The 15,382-nt window shown below is 37.2% G+C and overlaps 1 protein-coding gene across 4 annotated transcripts in view; it reads left to right on the forward strand.

The window, feature by feature from the left end:
- COG3 (component of oligomeric golgi complex 3) overlaps positions 1-15,382 on the forward strand; it is a 67,226-nt gene that overhangs the window by 32,911 nt on the left and 18,933 nt on the right. For all 4 annotated transcript variants that reach the window (XR_013356004.1, XM_077855634.1, XM_077855635.1 and 1 more), the window contains 4 exons: positions 2,217-2,322; positions 6,731-6,855; positions 10,349-10,438; positions 12,558-12,678. Coding sequence is in view for 3 of the 4 variants with exons in the window: in XM_077855634.1 (XP_077711760.1) it covers positions 2,217-2,322; positions 6,731-6,855; positions 10,349-10,438; positions 12,558-12,678 (442 nt within the window). In the remaining variant the exon portion in view is untranslated. The remainder of the gene's footprint in view (positions 1-2,216; positions 2,323-6,730; positions 6,856-10,348; positions 10,439-12,557; positions 12,679-15,382) is intronic.

The following is a 15,382-nucleotide window of genomic DNA, read 5'->3' on the forward strand; positions in this document are numbered from 1 at the left end:
TGAACTGGTGCAGCCACTCTGGAAAACTGTGTGGAGGTTCCTCAAAGTGTTAAAAATAGAACTGCCCTATGACCTAGCAATTGCACTGCTGGGGATTTACCCCAAAGATACAGATGCAGTGAAACAGCAGGATACCTGCACCCCAATGTTTCTAGCAGCAATGTCCACAATAGCCAAACTGTAGAAGGAGCCTCGGTGTCCATGGAAAGATGAATGGATAAAGAAGTTATGGTCTATGTATACAATGGAATATTACTCAGCCATTAGAAACGACAAATATCCATCATTTGCTTCAACATGGATGGAACTGGAGGATATGATGCTGAGTGAAGTAAGTCAATCGGAAAAGGACAAACATTATATGGTCTCATTCATTTGGGGAATATAAAAAATAGTGAGAAGGAATAAAGGGGAAAGGAGAGAAAATGAGTGGGAAATATCAGTGAGGGTGACGGAACATGAGAGACTCCTAACTCTGGGAAACGAACAGGGGTGGTGGAAAGGGAGGTGGGCGGGTGGTTGGGGTGACTGGGTGACAAGCATTTGACGGGACGAGCACTGGGTGTTATCCTATATGTTGGCAAATTGAACTCCAATAAAAAATATACAAAATAGGGGATCCCTGGGTGGCTCAGCGGTTTAGCGCCTGCCTTTGGCCCAGGGCGCGATCCTGGAGTCCCAGGATCGAGTCCCACGTCGGGCTCCCGGCATGGAGCCTGCTTCTCCCTCCTCCTGTGTTGTGTCTCTGCCTCTCTCTCTCTCTCTCTCTCATGAATAAATAAATAAATAAATCTTAAAAAAATGTATATATATATACAAAATAAATAAATAATCACAAAAAAAGAGTTGTAATAATTGTGTTGTTTTAAAGCTAACAGGCTTGAAATATATCAGGCTATTTAGTTTATTGCCCTTGCCTATTATAAGGATTTTCTCAACTTTCATCCCTTCTCCTGACTTCTATTTACATTTATATTTTGGATAATTAATTATTTGCATAGTACTTCTTGTTAATGATACATAAAATCAGCCTTACAGGAATCAGATATATGATAGGTAGGACATATAGTTTTGAGGCTGTTTGTTTATTACCCAGCTTTTATTACTCTGCAGGCTTATAGTCAGGCTCATAGTAGGAATATTGCTAATAATTCCAAGGAAAGGTAGATAATCCCTTTGCAGGAGTTACTTGGTTTTGAAGGCCACAAAGTAGGTATGATGAAGACTAGCTCTGTTTCTCAGTCCAGTCTGGGGAATTGTATTCTCATTCCTTCTTCCCCTTCTTTCTTTGTCTTCTTTATGAATTTCAGCTTTATATTTTAGATAGAATGCCTGTTTTAATAGTTCTGATAGGATGTTAGGTGATGAAGCTTACTAGAAGTCGCCCTCCCACTGTAACTTAGTGATATATTTAGTATGTTTACTTAGTCATCACATGACCAGTATCCTAATGCTTTCTTGTGTGGACCTTTTGGTTTAAGGATACCACTTTTCAGTAAATATGCTTGCTTTGTTTTTCTTTTGGTGTGGGGCAGGGGCATAAGGTGATCCTGCTGTGACACCTGTGTACCATTTAGGGCTTGGCTGTACTTTCTGGTTTCTGCATGCAGAGAGGACTGGCTCGAGCCATATGGAGTCTGTCTCCTAAACGGTTTTCTGGCCATTCCTTTTGGTAGTAGCTATGTGTTTGTTAGTTCTTCATTTCTGTATATTTCTACCTTTATAAAGCTATAAATAAGTGAAATTTTCATTACTAAGTAGTTAGTGACGTGTGTCTATTTGATGTTATTCTTTAGACAGTGAAGAAGGGTTTCAAAAATAGCATACTGTAGCTATTCTCACATAAAGAGAAAGCCAGTTGTTTAGATTGGCCAGTTAATTGATAAAAGTACTTCTGATTCAGAATATATCCTATCCAATCTTAAACTTTGTTTCTAAACATAAAGTTGAAAATTAGCTTCCTATATACTAACCTGTGTATTTCACCCTTCAGCAGATACCTGGTAATGGTTCTGAAATTAGTGGTATATTTATGGGAATAGAGACACTATACTGATTTAATTTTTTCATTTCCATAGGTTGTTTTGCTGTGGTTCTCTTCATTAGTCCATTTATTTATTAACTAGTTTTTTTTAACTTTATTGAAAAAACATGTTCATATTGCCAAACACAGCTGAAAGCTACACTTTAATATTTCTTCTGATTTCTTTATATAGCAAATTGCAAGGAGTTTAAAAGATGAGCAGAAGAAGGTACCTTCAGAAGCTTCATTTTCAGATGTTCGGTTAGAGGAAACGGAGTCTAATAATCTAACAAAATCTGGTATGTTATGGTGTTCAACTCTTTTATTCATTTGTTTAAACTTTTATTGAGGACTTGTCATGTTCTAGGCATGATAAACAGTTTTCTGCCTTTGAGGAGCCCACACTTGGGTGGGGGGAGATTGATAAGCCACAGGTATAATTGAGTGGTAACATGCTAAAGATATGTACAGTGCACTCTTGGGCCATAGTAGAAGGGCATCAGAATTATGAAGGGAGATGAGGTTTGAGTGCAGGAAGGTGAGTTTGGTGAGAGATGTGGTATCTGAAAGCTGTACTGTATAAAGAAAAGAACGAGAGGACCAGGTGAAGTAAGGTTGTTTAAGATAGAATAGCCTGGAGGAGGATGTAGGAATGGAAGACCGTGGTGGTTTTGGGGAAGTCAAATGGTTTTGGCATGCTTGGGCATAGGTTGGTTGTAGGGAAGAGCAGATAAAACAGGCCAGGTAGGTGTCCGTGATAGTCTCATGGACTTTGGACTTCCTGCTAATATAGTGTATTGGCAAATTCCAGATTTGCATCTTATAAATATATTGAGTACCTGGGACTGGGATAAGATACTGATAAAAATATATGGGATAGTTTGGACTAGGGTGCATGTTATGAAAGAAACAAAATTGTCCAAGAAGCATCCTGAGTATTTATGAATTATGTAGACCACAAGCTAGATGGGAAGCAGGGTTATTCTTTCTGCTCTCCTTCTCACTGTAAGGGAGACACTGAAGCTCACCTCCTCATGGAGCTGAGACTGACTGGGAGTTGGGGTAGTGAGAATGGGAGGCTTTAAAGAGCCCCAATTGTCTCAAAATCCCCAGGTTTAGGGCATCTTCAGTTATTGTGTGTTATTCTATGAATAGTTGTGATACCTCAAAGCCAGACTGCCAAGCGGCTTGGATAGTCCCTCTTTGGCGAAGCCATTTTATCACACTTGCCTCATAGAAAGAGAGACTCATTGGGGGTTAAAATTTCCTCCTTTGAAATAGAACCTGTGCCGTATCTTAGTATACCTTTTGATCCTAGTATACACCTGGGACCTAGTAAACCTCTGCAAGAGTAGTTGGAGAGATTAGAGTACATTTCTGTCTTACAGACCCTGGTCTTGTACATCTTCCCTTTCCCCAGTTAATTCTATTCTTTTACCCATGCCTGGCCTTGATATAAATAAGGTATTGTTGGCAGAACTATAGAGACTAGTTAGGAGATTGTTTTGTTTTCATTTGGAAGATAAGAGTTTGAGCTAGGGCACTGACAAGAGGATGGAGAGAAGTGAATAGATGAGACATCTGATTAAAAGCTTGAATCAATAGAATTTGAGGACACACTAGTTGTGGGGGCTGAGACAGACTTAGCAGGTCCATGTGGACAACTGGGAGAATCTGTGTATATCAGTCTAGAGCTGTACTGTTCAGTATGGTTCAGCAGCCTGCCATTGAACATGTGAAATGTGACTCATCGGAATATGCTGTTAGCATATAAAATGCACACCAGATTTCAAAGACTTAATATGAAATAAAGATAGAAAATACCTTATTACTAATATGTCTTGAATACATGTTAAAATGGTGATATTTTGGATATATATTGGGTTAAAAATGTTAAAACTCATTCCACTTATTTTCTTTTTAATTTTTTTAATGTGGCATTTTAATATGTTACATTTATGGCTCACATTGTGTTTGTCTCGGACAGTACTTCTCTAGAGCCTTAAAAAGGACTGAGTTGGACGATGAAGATTGTAGAGTAGTTGACACTTTGGGCTTGTGTGTAGAATCACTTCAGGACAGATAGTAGTAGAGTAGCAATAGCAGAAATCTGGGGGGAATACCTCAGCAGATGCTAACAGTAAAGAGCAAATGGAATTAGAGGAGTGTCCTGGGCTGACAGCGAGATAGGTCAGAAGCAAGGGGATAGGATGTGATTGAAGACAAAAGTAGGAGGGCTTGACATAGTTTTAGGTAAAGCGTGAGAAATGGAAGATCACAAAGATACTGTGGTCAGAGAATGAGATGCTAAGATTTAATAATTAAGAGATGAAATAGTTTGGAGTGGTAAGAATGTCTGTAGAAAATATTAAAGTAATTCTGAAAGAAACTCTTGAGAAAATCTGTATGGTAGGGAATGCAGGGATGGAAGTGAAGGTCTTCAGAATTGACAACCATGTGGTTGTCCATATGGTTATTTATTTTATTTTATTTTATTTTATTTTATTTTATTTTATTTTATTTTATTTTATTTTATTTTATTTTATTTTATTTTTTTATTTTATTTTATTTATTTATTTTATTTTATTTTTATTTTATTTTATTTTATTTTAATTTAATTTAATTTAATTTTATTTTATTTTATTTTATTTTATTTTATTTTATTTTATTTATTTATTTTATTTTCCATATGGTTATTGATGCTACTTAGAATGTGATAGAATTTGGGATGGAAAGCAAGACTGAGTCATACTTAGAATGTGATAGAATTTGGGATGGAAAGCAAGACTGAGTCAAGCAGCAAGGGGCGCAAAAAAAAAGAGTATATAATCACTTTTCTTGGTTCTTGGTTTCTTGGTACGTTGGAAGTGAAAATGAGAAGCCTCCAAAGTGAGAGCTTTAAACAACATGATGTTCATATAGTGTAACTAGGTGCCAGGGCAAATTGATAGAGGGACCATAGTGTGAAGAGGCTGATTATCAGTATGTTTAAAAGAATAGGCCCTATTCTCTACATAGAGCAGTTCAGGGGAGGATGGGGCTCATGGAGATAGAGGAGGATGCCAGAGGAAGATTGCAGGAGGAAGAAGCCCTGCTCTTCAAAAGAGGCAGCCAATCGCTACTCCCCTTTTGATGTATTGTCATGTAAGTTGACTTTCCCTCTGTCATAAGCCAACTTCTGCTTTAAAGTACTTAAATAGATTTGTTTCACTGAACTTGTATTTGGGAGTACTTTTTTGGCTCTATTTTATATTGAAGGAGGGATCCTACAGATATGATAATCTTAGCACAACTAGAGATATTTAATTTCCTAAATATTCTTTGATATAATTTGTTGAGTTTATTCTTTTTAAGGAACTTCATATAAAGTAGATATTTTAAGGTAATGCCTTAGAGAGGAGCTTTTAAAATTACATGTAAAAGTTTATGTACTTTTGAAAAGCAGAAAGTTAAAGTGAAAAGCAGAATTATAAAGTGAAAGCACTAACCTACAGCGTTCTCTCTTTTCCCCCATATACCACGACCTCCAGACCTTCTTCTAAGCATAGGCCGTTTTAGCTCTTTAAAAAAAAAAAAGAAAAAAGGACTGTGCTTTCCTTGGCTATACTTTTATATTTTTATTATTGAAAAGATTTCAAATATACCAAAAAGCAGAAGGAATGATACAACAGTGAACACTAGTACTCACCATCTGGATTCAAGACTTTACATTTTATCACGTTATATATACATAATATTCTTTGGTTAATCATTTTATTTTTATTTTTTTTAAGTTTATTTAATCTCTACACCCAGTGTGAGGCTTGAACTCACGACCCCAAGATCGAGAGCCTCATACTCCTCCAGCTGAGCCAGCCAGGTGCCCCAATCTTTCGCTAAAGATTGCCACATTGCCAGTTTATTCTTGAGTATTTCATTATCTCTCTAAAAAAAGGACATCTCTTATATAACCACAAAACTTTATTGCACTAAAACATTTAGTAGAGTTTCCTAATGTCTTCTAATACCCAGTCTATATTTCATTATCCCTTCTTGTTCCAAAGTATTACCTTAAATTTGCTTATGTGGCTCATTTGAACTCTGGTGATTGTGCTTTCCTTACAAAGATGTCTCTGTTCAACTAAGCTTCCTGCCTGTTGCTCCTCACCCTCACCAGAGTGTCTGCCCTGTCTCAGAGAGAGGGGGGACATTACTCTTGGGAATTGGATAGACTAAGTAGGCCTGTAAGTAATACAGCTAAGAGCATGGAAGGCAGGCTGTCAAGCTATGATTAATTTTCCTGTTTCACATTGCTTTATTTTCTTGTCATTCTCTCCCTCCATTGATTCCCACTTGCTTCCACATGACTACATACAGATCTACCTCCTTTTTGAATAAGGTGTATGTATACTGTTTATTTATTCCATAAAGATTATTGATCAGGGTTCTAGAATAGCTGTTTGAGTTAAACACACACACACACACACACACACGAGGCTGGAATGTATATATGTATTTATGTGCAGTCTCACTTAATTGTGTTAAATACCAGCTGTCATGGATTCCTGTGGGTTCCTATGACATTCTTGATTAAAGGTGAAAAAACCTAGAGAAAAAATAGATGCCTCCAGCTATTGATAACTAATAACAGTTTATAGTTAACATGCAAATAAGACAAACCTCCAATGTGTGTGAAATGTGTCTTTTTTTTTCCACTTGGGTTTTTAGGTTCAACAGAATCCCTCAATCCTAGACCACAGACCACAATTTCTCCAGCAGACCTTCATGGAATGTGGTATCCTACAGTTCGAAGAACTCTTGTGTGTCTCTCCAAATTGTACAGATGTATAGATGTACGTGTGTAAATTCTTAAGTATTTACTATAAATTGCTTGCCCTTTCATGTGAAATTTAAAAATTTTAAGATCTTGATATGTAGTATTTTGTTTGGTATTAAATGAGAATCATGATTTTTAGAGACCAAGGTAAGTTTAAGATAAACCTAATTTAGGGATTCTTTCTTTTCGAAAGATTTTATTTATTAAAGAGAGAAAGCATGAGGCAGGGGGAGGGGCAGAGGAAGAGAGAGAATCAGACTGCTAAACAGGGAGCCCGATGTGGGGCTTGATCCCAGGATTGTGGGATCATGACCCGAGCTGAAGGCAGACACTTATCCAACTGAGCCACCCAGCCACCCCTAATTTAGGAATTCTTAACCTGTTCATTCTGTAGACCCTTGGAATTCACTAGTGGCCTTTGGAGAGTATGAACGCCTTGAAATTATGGGTATAATTGTGTTTGTATGTCTATATTTGTGTCTTTCTTAGGAGAGAGAAGGGATCTGTGATCTATCATAGGGATCTATGATCACATAAAAATTTAAAACTACTGGTTAGTTCATTTATTTTCATTTGTAGGTAAGGAAAAAGACATGCAGAAAGGTTACATGATAATGTCTACTGTCACATGGGTATAATATATATTTAATATTAAATTTATTATTAAGTGCATCTACTTTAATTTAGGTTTTTAAAATAAGGATTATTTATTTTCAAGAGAGCATGTGTGTACCTATGTATTAGTGAGGGGAGAGGCAAAGGGAGAGAGAGAGGAAGAGTATATTTCAAGCAGACTGCACTGAGCCTGACCCAGGGCTTGATCTCATGACCCTGAGATTATGTCCTGAGATGAAGCCAGGAGTCGAGTGCTTAACCAACTAAGCCACCTGGGCACGCCATTATTTTAGTTTTGAACTCTGTTCAAATCAATATTCTTTTTTTTTTTTAAAGATTTCTTTCTTTTTTTTTTTTTTAAGATTTTATTTGTTTATTCATGAGAGACAGAGAGAGAGAGAGGAGGGGGCAGAGACATAGGCAGAGGGAGTAGTAGGCTCCATGCAGGGAGCCTGAGGTAGAACTCAATCCCGGGACTCTAGGATCAGGCTCTGGTACTCTAGGATCAGGCTCTGGGCCAAAGGCAGGCGCTAAACCATTGAGCCACCCAGCGTCCCAAGATTTATATATTTATTTGAGAGAGAGAGAGAGAGTTAACATGGAACTGGGGGTGTGGAGAGAAGGACAGAGGGGGGAGAGAAAATCTCCAGCAGATTTCCCACCATGTGCAGACTCCAGCTTGGGCTTGATTTCATGATCCTGATATAATGACCTGAGCTGAAATCAAGAGTCAGAGGAGCTTAACTGACTGAATCAGGCACCTCTAACTCAACATTCTTAACAAGTAGTATTAAGAATCCATGTGTTTCTAACCATGAACTAATTTTAGTTATTTGCTGAAATTAGCAGTACCTTTTCTTTTTCTTTTTTTTTTTTCTTTTCTTTTAAGTACTACCTTAAACTCTGTGCATTGATTTAGGTCAGAGTTAGTGTAAACATTCTAGAATGTTTAATGATATGATTATCAATCTTGACAGATTAGAGTTGTCTTTACCTATTTAGTATTAGGAGTTTGCTGCTGAAATAGTTTATACAATTCAATTTTTTAAAAAGTTTTATTTGTTTAAGTAATCTCTACACCCAACATGGGACTTGAACTTATAACCCTGAGATCAAGAATTATATGCTCCTCCAACTGAGCCAGCCAGGTGCCCTTAAAATTCAGTGTTTAATTTAAAATTTGATTGTTACAACTCAAATAGTATGTAAAAGTAAAAAGTGGTTAAATACAAGAGCAATGTAATTAATTGTCAAGATGGTATTATTTTCTTTAGACAGGAGTTCGAAGGGAGTGTTATATCCCCCTGCCAAACGCTCCATATCTTAGAGGCCTAGGGGCAGGCAAGATTGCACAGTTGTTTCATTGGTTCAGTAGAGTGCACAGTACTTAATGTCTATTTTAAGCTACATAGCTATTGGAATTTGTGCTTAGATTTTGTAATTCAACCAGAAAATATCTTTTGGCCTGTTCTGGGACTTTTAGCATGAGGCCAGATCACCTCTACAGTTAGATGTCTTACCTCTTTTGCCCAGCTAATGAGCTGTCTTCCAGAAGGAGGTTTGGACTTTGGCATCTCCTCTTCCCCAGATTCCCCAGTATGTGTACTGAATGATGGTATATGAGGCTGGGATCCAGTAACTTTGTAGAGTAGACCAAGATCTCGAGGGACACATGAGGGTGTATTCCACATAGAACCTGTTACCATGATAGGCCCTGTGAAGCCTTTTAGGTGCTTAACAGGGATTTTAGCCAAACAGTAGGATAGACCTGAGATACCACTCTCCCTGTTTTTATTTTATGTCCGGGGGCCGGCCTAATTTTTTTTTTTTAATCTAGCTTATGTCCAAATCTTATCCCTCTCTACCTTAAGCATTTGAGGCAAGGAAAGCCAAGTCTAGTGAAAAACTCATGAAGACTGAGCAGGGGGAAGGGAAGGTCTTTCTCAGGCAGGGGCAGTGACCTAGCAAGAGGCATCCCTAATCTTTTTTACTGCAGAAGCCTCATGGAAAACACATGAGGGGGAAGCAGTACGAAAAGAGAATAACATCAACTAGAGATCAGGACCCAGGACTGTGGCCTCATAATAAATATCTTGCTCACATTCCTCCATATCGGTTCTCTCTCAGATGGGATGGAAGCAGGGTGGGAAGCAAGGGACTGCAGGCAACTCTGCGCAGACCACCATGTGACACCTCTGGAAGATACAGAAATGGCAGAATTAAATTAAGACTCCTACTTTGCATGCTATTTGTAACCTAATTACTTTGTTTTTACCTAATTATATCTTACAAAAATTTTATTGCTTTCTTTAGCATTTCTGTATTTCGTGCACAGTATCGTATAATTTATATTTACTAGTATTTTATTTGTCAACTTCCCCATCATTGAACATTTATTTGTGTTTTTTTTGCTGTTTTAAATAATGTACTCAAGAGCCACGTGCATGAATTTTATGATACAACAGTGATTGGGTTACATTTTTAGAAGTGGATTTACCGAGGCTTTGTTTTAGAGTTGGTTTTATTGATTTGAAAAGCAGCCTACAACATGAGACCATATTGGAATCAGGGCTCTGTGGGTCAGAACCACATCTACCTTGTTCACCCACCCCTGTGCATCCAACGTTTAGCACAGGGCCTAGCATGAAACAGGTGCTAAGAAAATATTGTTGAAAGATCACAATGAGAGTTTTGAGAGATACAAATTACAAAACTGTGTGTTGGTCTAGATAGGTTGCATGGGAATAGGAAACTCCAGGAGGAATATCGTCAGTAACCTGTTAACCCAGTGGGTGCTGGCAAGCAAGCATCCATTGTTCCGTGTACTCCATTTACAATTTCTCTTTTTGTGTTGTGAAGCACTTCAGGGTAATGTTTTTCTTTTATTTCACCAGAGGGCAGTGTTCCAAGGATTATCACAGGAAGCCTTGTCTGCCTGCATTCAGTCATTGCTTGGAGCATCAGAGTCCATCAGCAAAAACAAGGTTTGATGAAGTGTTGGTGAAGTCTTGTTACCTATAATAATATTGTGGAATGCAGCATTTGTTTATAGGCACAGAAATTGAAAGCCATTTTTGGCAGTAGGTTTTGTTTGTTTAATATGATTTAATTTTGAGGCCCTTTAAGAGAAGCCAGAACAATTGACTCCTGAACAACACAGGAGTTAGGGGGCACAAATCCCCCCACGAAGTTGACAATCCATGTAGAACTTTTGATTTCTCCAACACTTAACTGCTGTTGACTGGCAGCCTACTGATAACATAAACAGTCAATTAATACATATTTTTTATGTTATATGTATTATGTACTGTATTCTTAAAGTAAACTAGAGAAGAGAAAATGTTATTAAGAAAGTTGTAGGGTAGAGAAAATACACTTATAATACTGTACTATAAAAAATTCACGTGTACATGGACCAGTGCAGTTCAAACTATGTTGTTCAAGGCTCAATTGTATTTTATTATAGTGCTAACTAAAGACAGCACTATAAAAGAGTGCTTAGCTTTGCTAAAGTGTCAAAAAGGGTACTTTGGTTATAAATTTTATAGGGTAAAAGTTTATTATAGCCTTAGCAACTGGGAAGGTAGTAGGCTCCTGTTTCCCTGAAAAGACCAAAACAGTGTTTTCAAGAAAACATAGCAATTTTTAATCATCCCTTCAATGATCCCTTCAATGATAGTCGAATGGCCTCACTGGGAGGAACTTAGCCAAGTCAGTTTGGAAGACTGTGGTCCGTGGGTTGTGTGACTAGAAGTAGTTGCCATAACTTTGTGACTTACAGTTTTTAATCAAGAAGTGATTTAGGGCTGAAGTTTGTTCCCAGGGCCTCTTGAGAACTTTTTATAGCATGGTCAAAAGTGTTGGTCATTTAATACTCCTTTAAAATACCTGTCGCCCAAAGGGAGGAAGCTGTGGGAGCTGTTTCCAGGGAAACTTTTTTTTGCTGCTTGGAGTATTCTAACCTTGTGAACCCTTCCGGACTTCTAGATTTACAAACTTGATTTTTTACTTCAAGGCTTTAGATAAATTAGTGTAAAACCAAGCAAAAACAAGTGACAAAGGAAACTTCCCACAGAAAAATTTGGGATTCTGTTGCCAGGAAAACTGTACCTATGTTTGTGACCACTCCATTTTCCCAGTCATGGAATGGAAGGTTGAAATGAATTTTCATATGCTGGAAAGAGGAAGGAAAATTAGTTGTAGACAGGCAGATTTAAGTTTTAAAAAGTATTTCTAAATCTGAGCTCTTATATTAATAATATGTGAAATCAGGAAGCATGTCTAATATTAGGCAAATGGGTTAATTGTGGCATACTCCATAGAGTTAGACTATTATATAGCCATTAAATATATTTATCTATTTAAAAAGTTTTTTAAAAATTATTTATTTATTTTTTTTGAGAGAGAGAAACCAAGAATGAGAGAAAAGCACAGCAGGGGGAGCAGCAGAGGGAGAGGAAGAGGGAGAAGCAGACTCCTTGCTGAGCAGGGAGACTCATAGGTGGGTCCCGACAGGGCGGATGCAAGTGTAGTGACTCTCGGGGTGTACAGTGTCAGTGCTCTGTTCATGACAGGATAATCCAAAAATGGTAATCCCAAATCATTTTTATATTTGGAAGCTCCTTTTGTGTAAATGTGAATATTTCTGATATTCTGGATATTGAAACCACCTTGATCAAATAGTGAGAGCCCTGTTACTTGAAGAGAAACTAGAAAGCCATGAGAGGTCAGAGTCACGCTCCTGTTTTGACCTTTACTTCCTGCTCCCTGCCATGGTTAGGTCACTTCATCTCTTTTGTTTCTGAACTAAGTTAAAATAGATTTGATTTCTTTTTCTAAACGTGTTATTTTGTAACCTTTGTCTGATTTACTTTCTTGGATTGATGAAATAGAGTGAGTGATAGTAAGTTTGCAGCAAGATTTTTCCAGAAAATTCAAACCTGGGTAATATGGGGAAAGTTCATTGTACAACAAAGGAGTATTGGTAGATAGGATAAGGGCCATAAACCTAGGTAGATTAATGTTGATTAGTAACAACACCATGTGTTTTATATGTTTTTATTTAATCTGTGATAATATCCATTTTTCTGTCTTACAATTTAGACTCAGATTGATGGACAACTTTTCTTAATTAAGCACCTTTTGATTCTTCGTGAACAAATTGCTCCATTTCATACTGAATTCACCATTAAGGAAATTTCCCTGGACCTCAAGAAAACTAGAGGTACTTCATTGTCCTAGCTGGCACAATTGGGTGTGTTTGACCTGTCCAAATGTGTCAGCAAAGGTTATAGGTTTATTTTATGTTCATCTGCAATTTTTTTTGCATGCTGCGCTTGCTAAGCATGTTGCTTGTTCATATTAAGCTGAGCTGTCAACATCCTAATTACATCTGACTTGTTATATTTTCTTTATGAAGGGAACTGTATCTGAGCATCTCACTTTGTGATATAGCATTACTTCTCTTAGACTCTGCCACATATTACCATAACCAGTTAAAAAAATGAAAAATCAGTGTAACAGCTACTTAACAGTGTCAGCTAATTGGGGTGATTTTAAACATTGAGTAGAGTTTGTCAGTTCATGAAAATTCAGGAAGCCAGCTGGGTAAAATGGGAGAGTACTTATCTAAGAGTCTGAAAAGATTTGGGTTCTGTTCCTGGCCCATGATTTCCTGGTTCTTGTGTGATCTTGGATGGGTATATTAGCTTTCCTATCCCAGGTGAAATTAGCAGAATCAACTTGTCATGATAACATCACCAGATTATTGAGATCATTAAGCATGAAAATGTATGTTAAAGTGCTTTATAAACTTTAGGTGCTTAAATAAGCCTATTTGGTATTATTAAATCAGCTGGTTGTTAAGTAAGTAATCATGTGGATAGGGCCTTTGAGTTGTTAATAGACACTGAATCATCTTGGGAAAGATGATTCATCCATCCTGGTGATTTGCCTCTGACTGAATTAACAAGAGGTGATTTCTGAAAGCTTGAACTAGTGGGATGCCTGGCTGGCTCAGTGGTTGAACATCTGCCTTTGGCCCAGGGCATGATCCTAGAGTCCTGGGATCGAGTCCTGCATTGGGCTTCCTACACAGAACCTGCTTCTCCCTCTGCCTGTGTCTCTGCCTCTCTGTTCTCTCATGAATAAATAAATAAAATGTTTAAAAAGAAAAATTAAAGATCAAAATAGCTATTTTCTAAGATGTTGATCTTAAGCAGTTAAGGATATACTATGAATATCCCTAGTTTCCCTTACTTACAAATTTATCTAGACTTTGTCTTAACCATTTCTAAGAGAATTAAGTTCTATTGCCTTAAGTCATTGTTTATATAATGGAACTTCTCTCTTAGGTGTTGGGGAAATTGAGAAAGTAGTCACTCAAATTATTTACTGTACTCTGTTGTTCAGAGGAACTCCAAATATAGCATTTTCAAGAGTAGCCGGTTGCTTGTTCCCTAATGATGTGCTTATAAATAGTGGGCTTGACTTACCTGAGAACCAAAGTGGTTTCATCATGAGTCATATTAGATCAGTTTTACTTTTTATTTTTTCCTAATGTTCTCTCCTTTCCACCACAGAGAATACTTCTTGGTTCTGTTCGAATTTGAATAGTAAGCCTGTGTGTTACTTGTATATTTTGTGATTTTTAAGATTTTTATTTTTAAAAAGATTTTTATTCTTTCATTCATTCATTCATTCATATTCATTTAAAGGGGTGGGTGGGGGTGAGAGAGTGCTTGTGTGCTTGAGCTTGGAGGGAAGAACAGCAGATGAGACAGAAGAGGAGAAGGGAGGGAGAGGGAACTGCAGACTCCCTGAAGAGCTGGATGTGGGCTTGATCTCAATCTTAACCACCCTGAGATCATAACCTGATCTGAAATCAAGAGTCAGACACTCAACTGACTAAGCCACCCAGGCGTTCCTGTGATTTTTTTTTTTTTTAAACAGTAGCCAAATTTCCTGGCTTTTTCCTTTATAAAATGCATAATTTTTTTTTTATAGCTGATTCTTCTCAAAGGCTTTTATCCCCCTCCCAGTCTAGTGGATTTCCTTCTGTCCTTTCAATGTGAGGTGTGGGAATATTGCAGTAGCTTTGAAGTGTGCCAGGAGCTGATATTCCTTAACTTTATTTAAAGTGATGGAACAAAGTAAGGTTGATCTACTTTCTTTCATTTTTTTTTTCTTATTCATAATTTGTTGCTGCTTACTTAGTTCTGGTATAGATCCACTGAAGTGTGAGAAAATGAAATGCCCTAAAATTTTGGCCAATACTGGTTTAAAGTATGTTTTCCCTAAAATATTATAAAGCCTATATAATCCTACCATATGCTGATTTGATTCTATTTAATCGCAGACAGTCTTTGAGGTTATCTTGTAGAAAAGACAGTAGAAACAAAGCTTTACTCTTTTTTTTTTTTTTTTTCAAAGCTTTACTCTTAATACTGAATCTGATAGATCTTTTTCAGTAAGATTAGGGTCAAGGCAGTAAGTACTGTTGTGGTGTGTACTTGTAGAAACCACAGAGTTGGAAGTATTTCATGCTTTGCTTCTCCAGCGTGGCAAAGCAAAGAAATGGTCTTTTCTATCACTTAAGAATACTTGCTCTCTTTACTTTTAAACCTCTAACCTCTCATGACTAACATTATATCTTATTGCATTTGAACATCAATGAGACCTCAGTTAGTACCTTGTATAGATTCTAGTTAGTCTGGAGGTTAAGGGGTAAATATGTCCTTTTGGTGTTTTCTTTCTGGCTGACACATTAGTTTATTCACTCTACTTCAAATGAATAAATTTCTGTGCCAGCTAGGATCTTAACAAATGAAGCTGGGTAAGTATATGAATTTTTTAAAAAATAACCTATTTAGCAGCATAAAAGTAAAGCAGGGACGTTTTAAGGCATCAATTACCATTTATCATTTTTC

The sequence above is a fragment of the Canis aureus genome, chromosome 17, assembly GCF_053574225.1.
Source record: "Canis aureus isolate CA01 chromosome 17, VMU_Caureus_v.1.0, whole genome shotgun sequence".
NCBI lineage: Eukaryota > Metazoa > Chordata > Mammalia > Carnivora > Canidae > Canis > Canis aureus.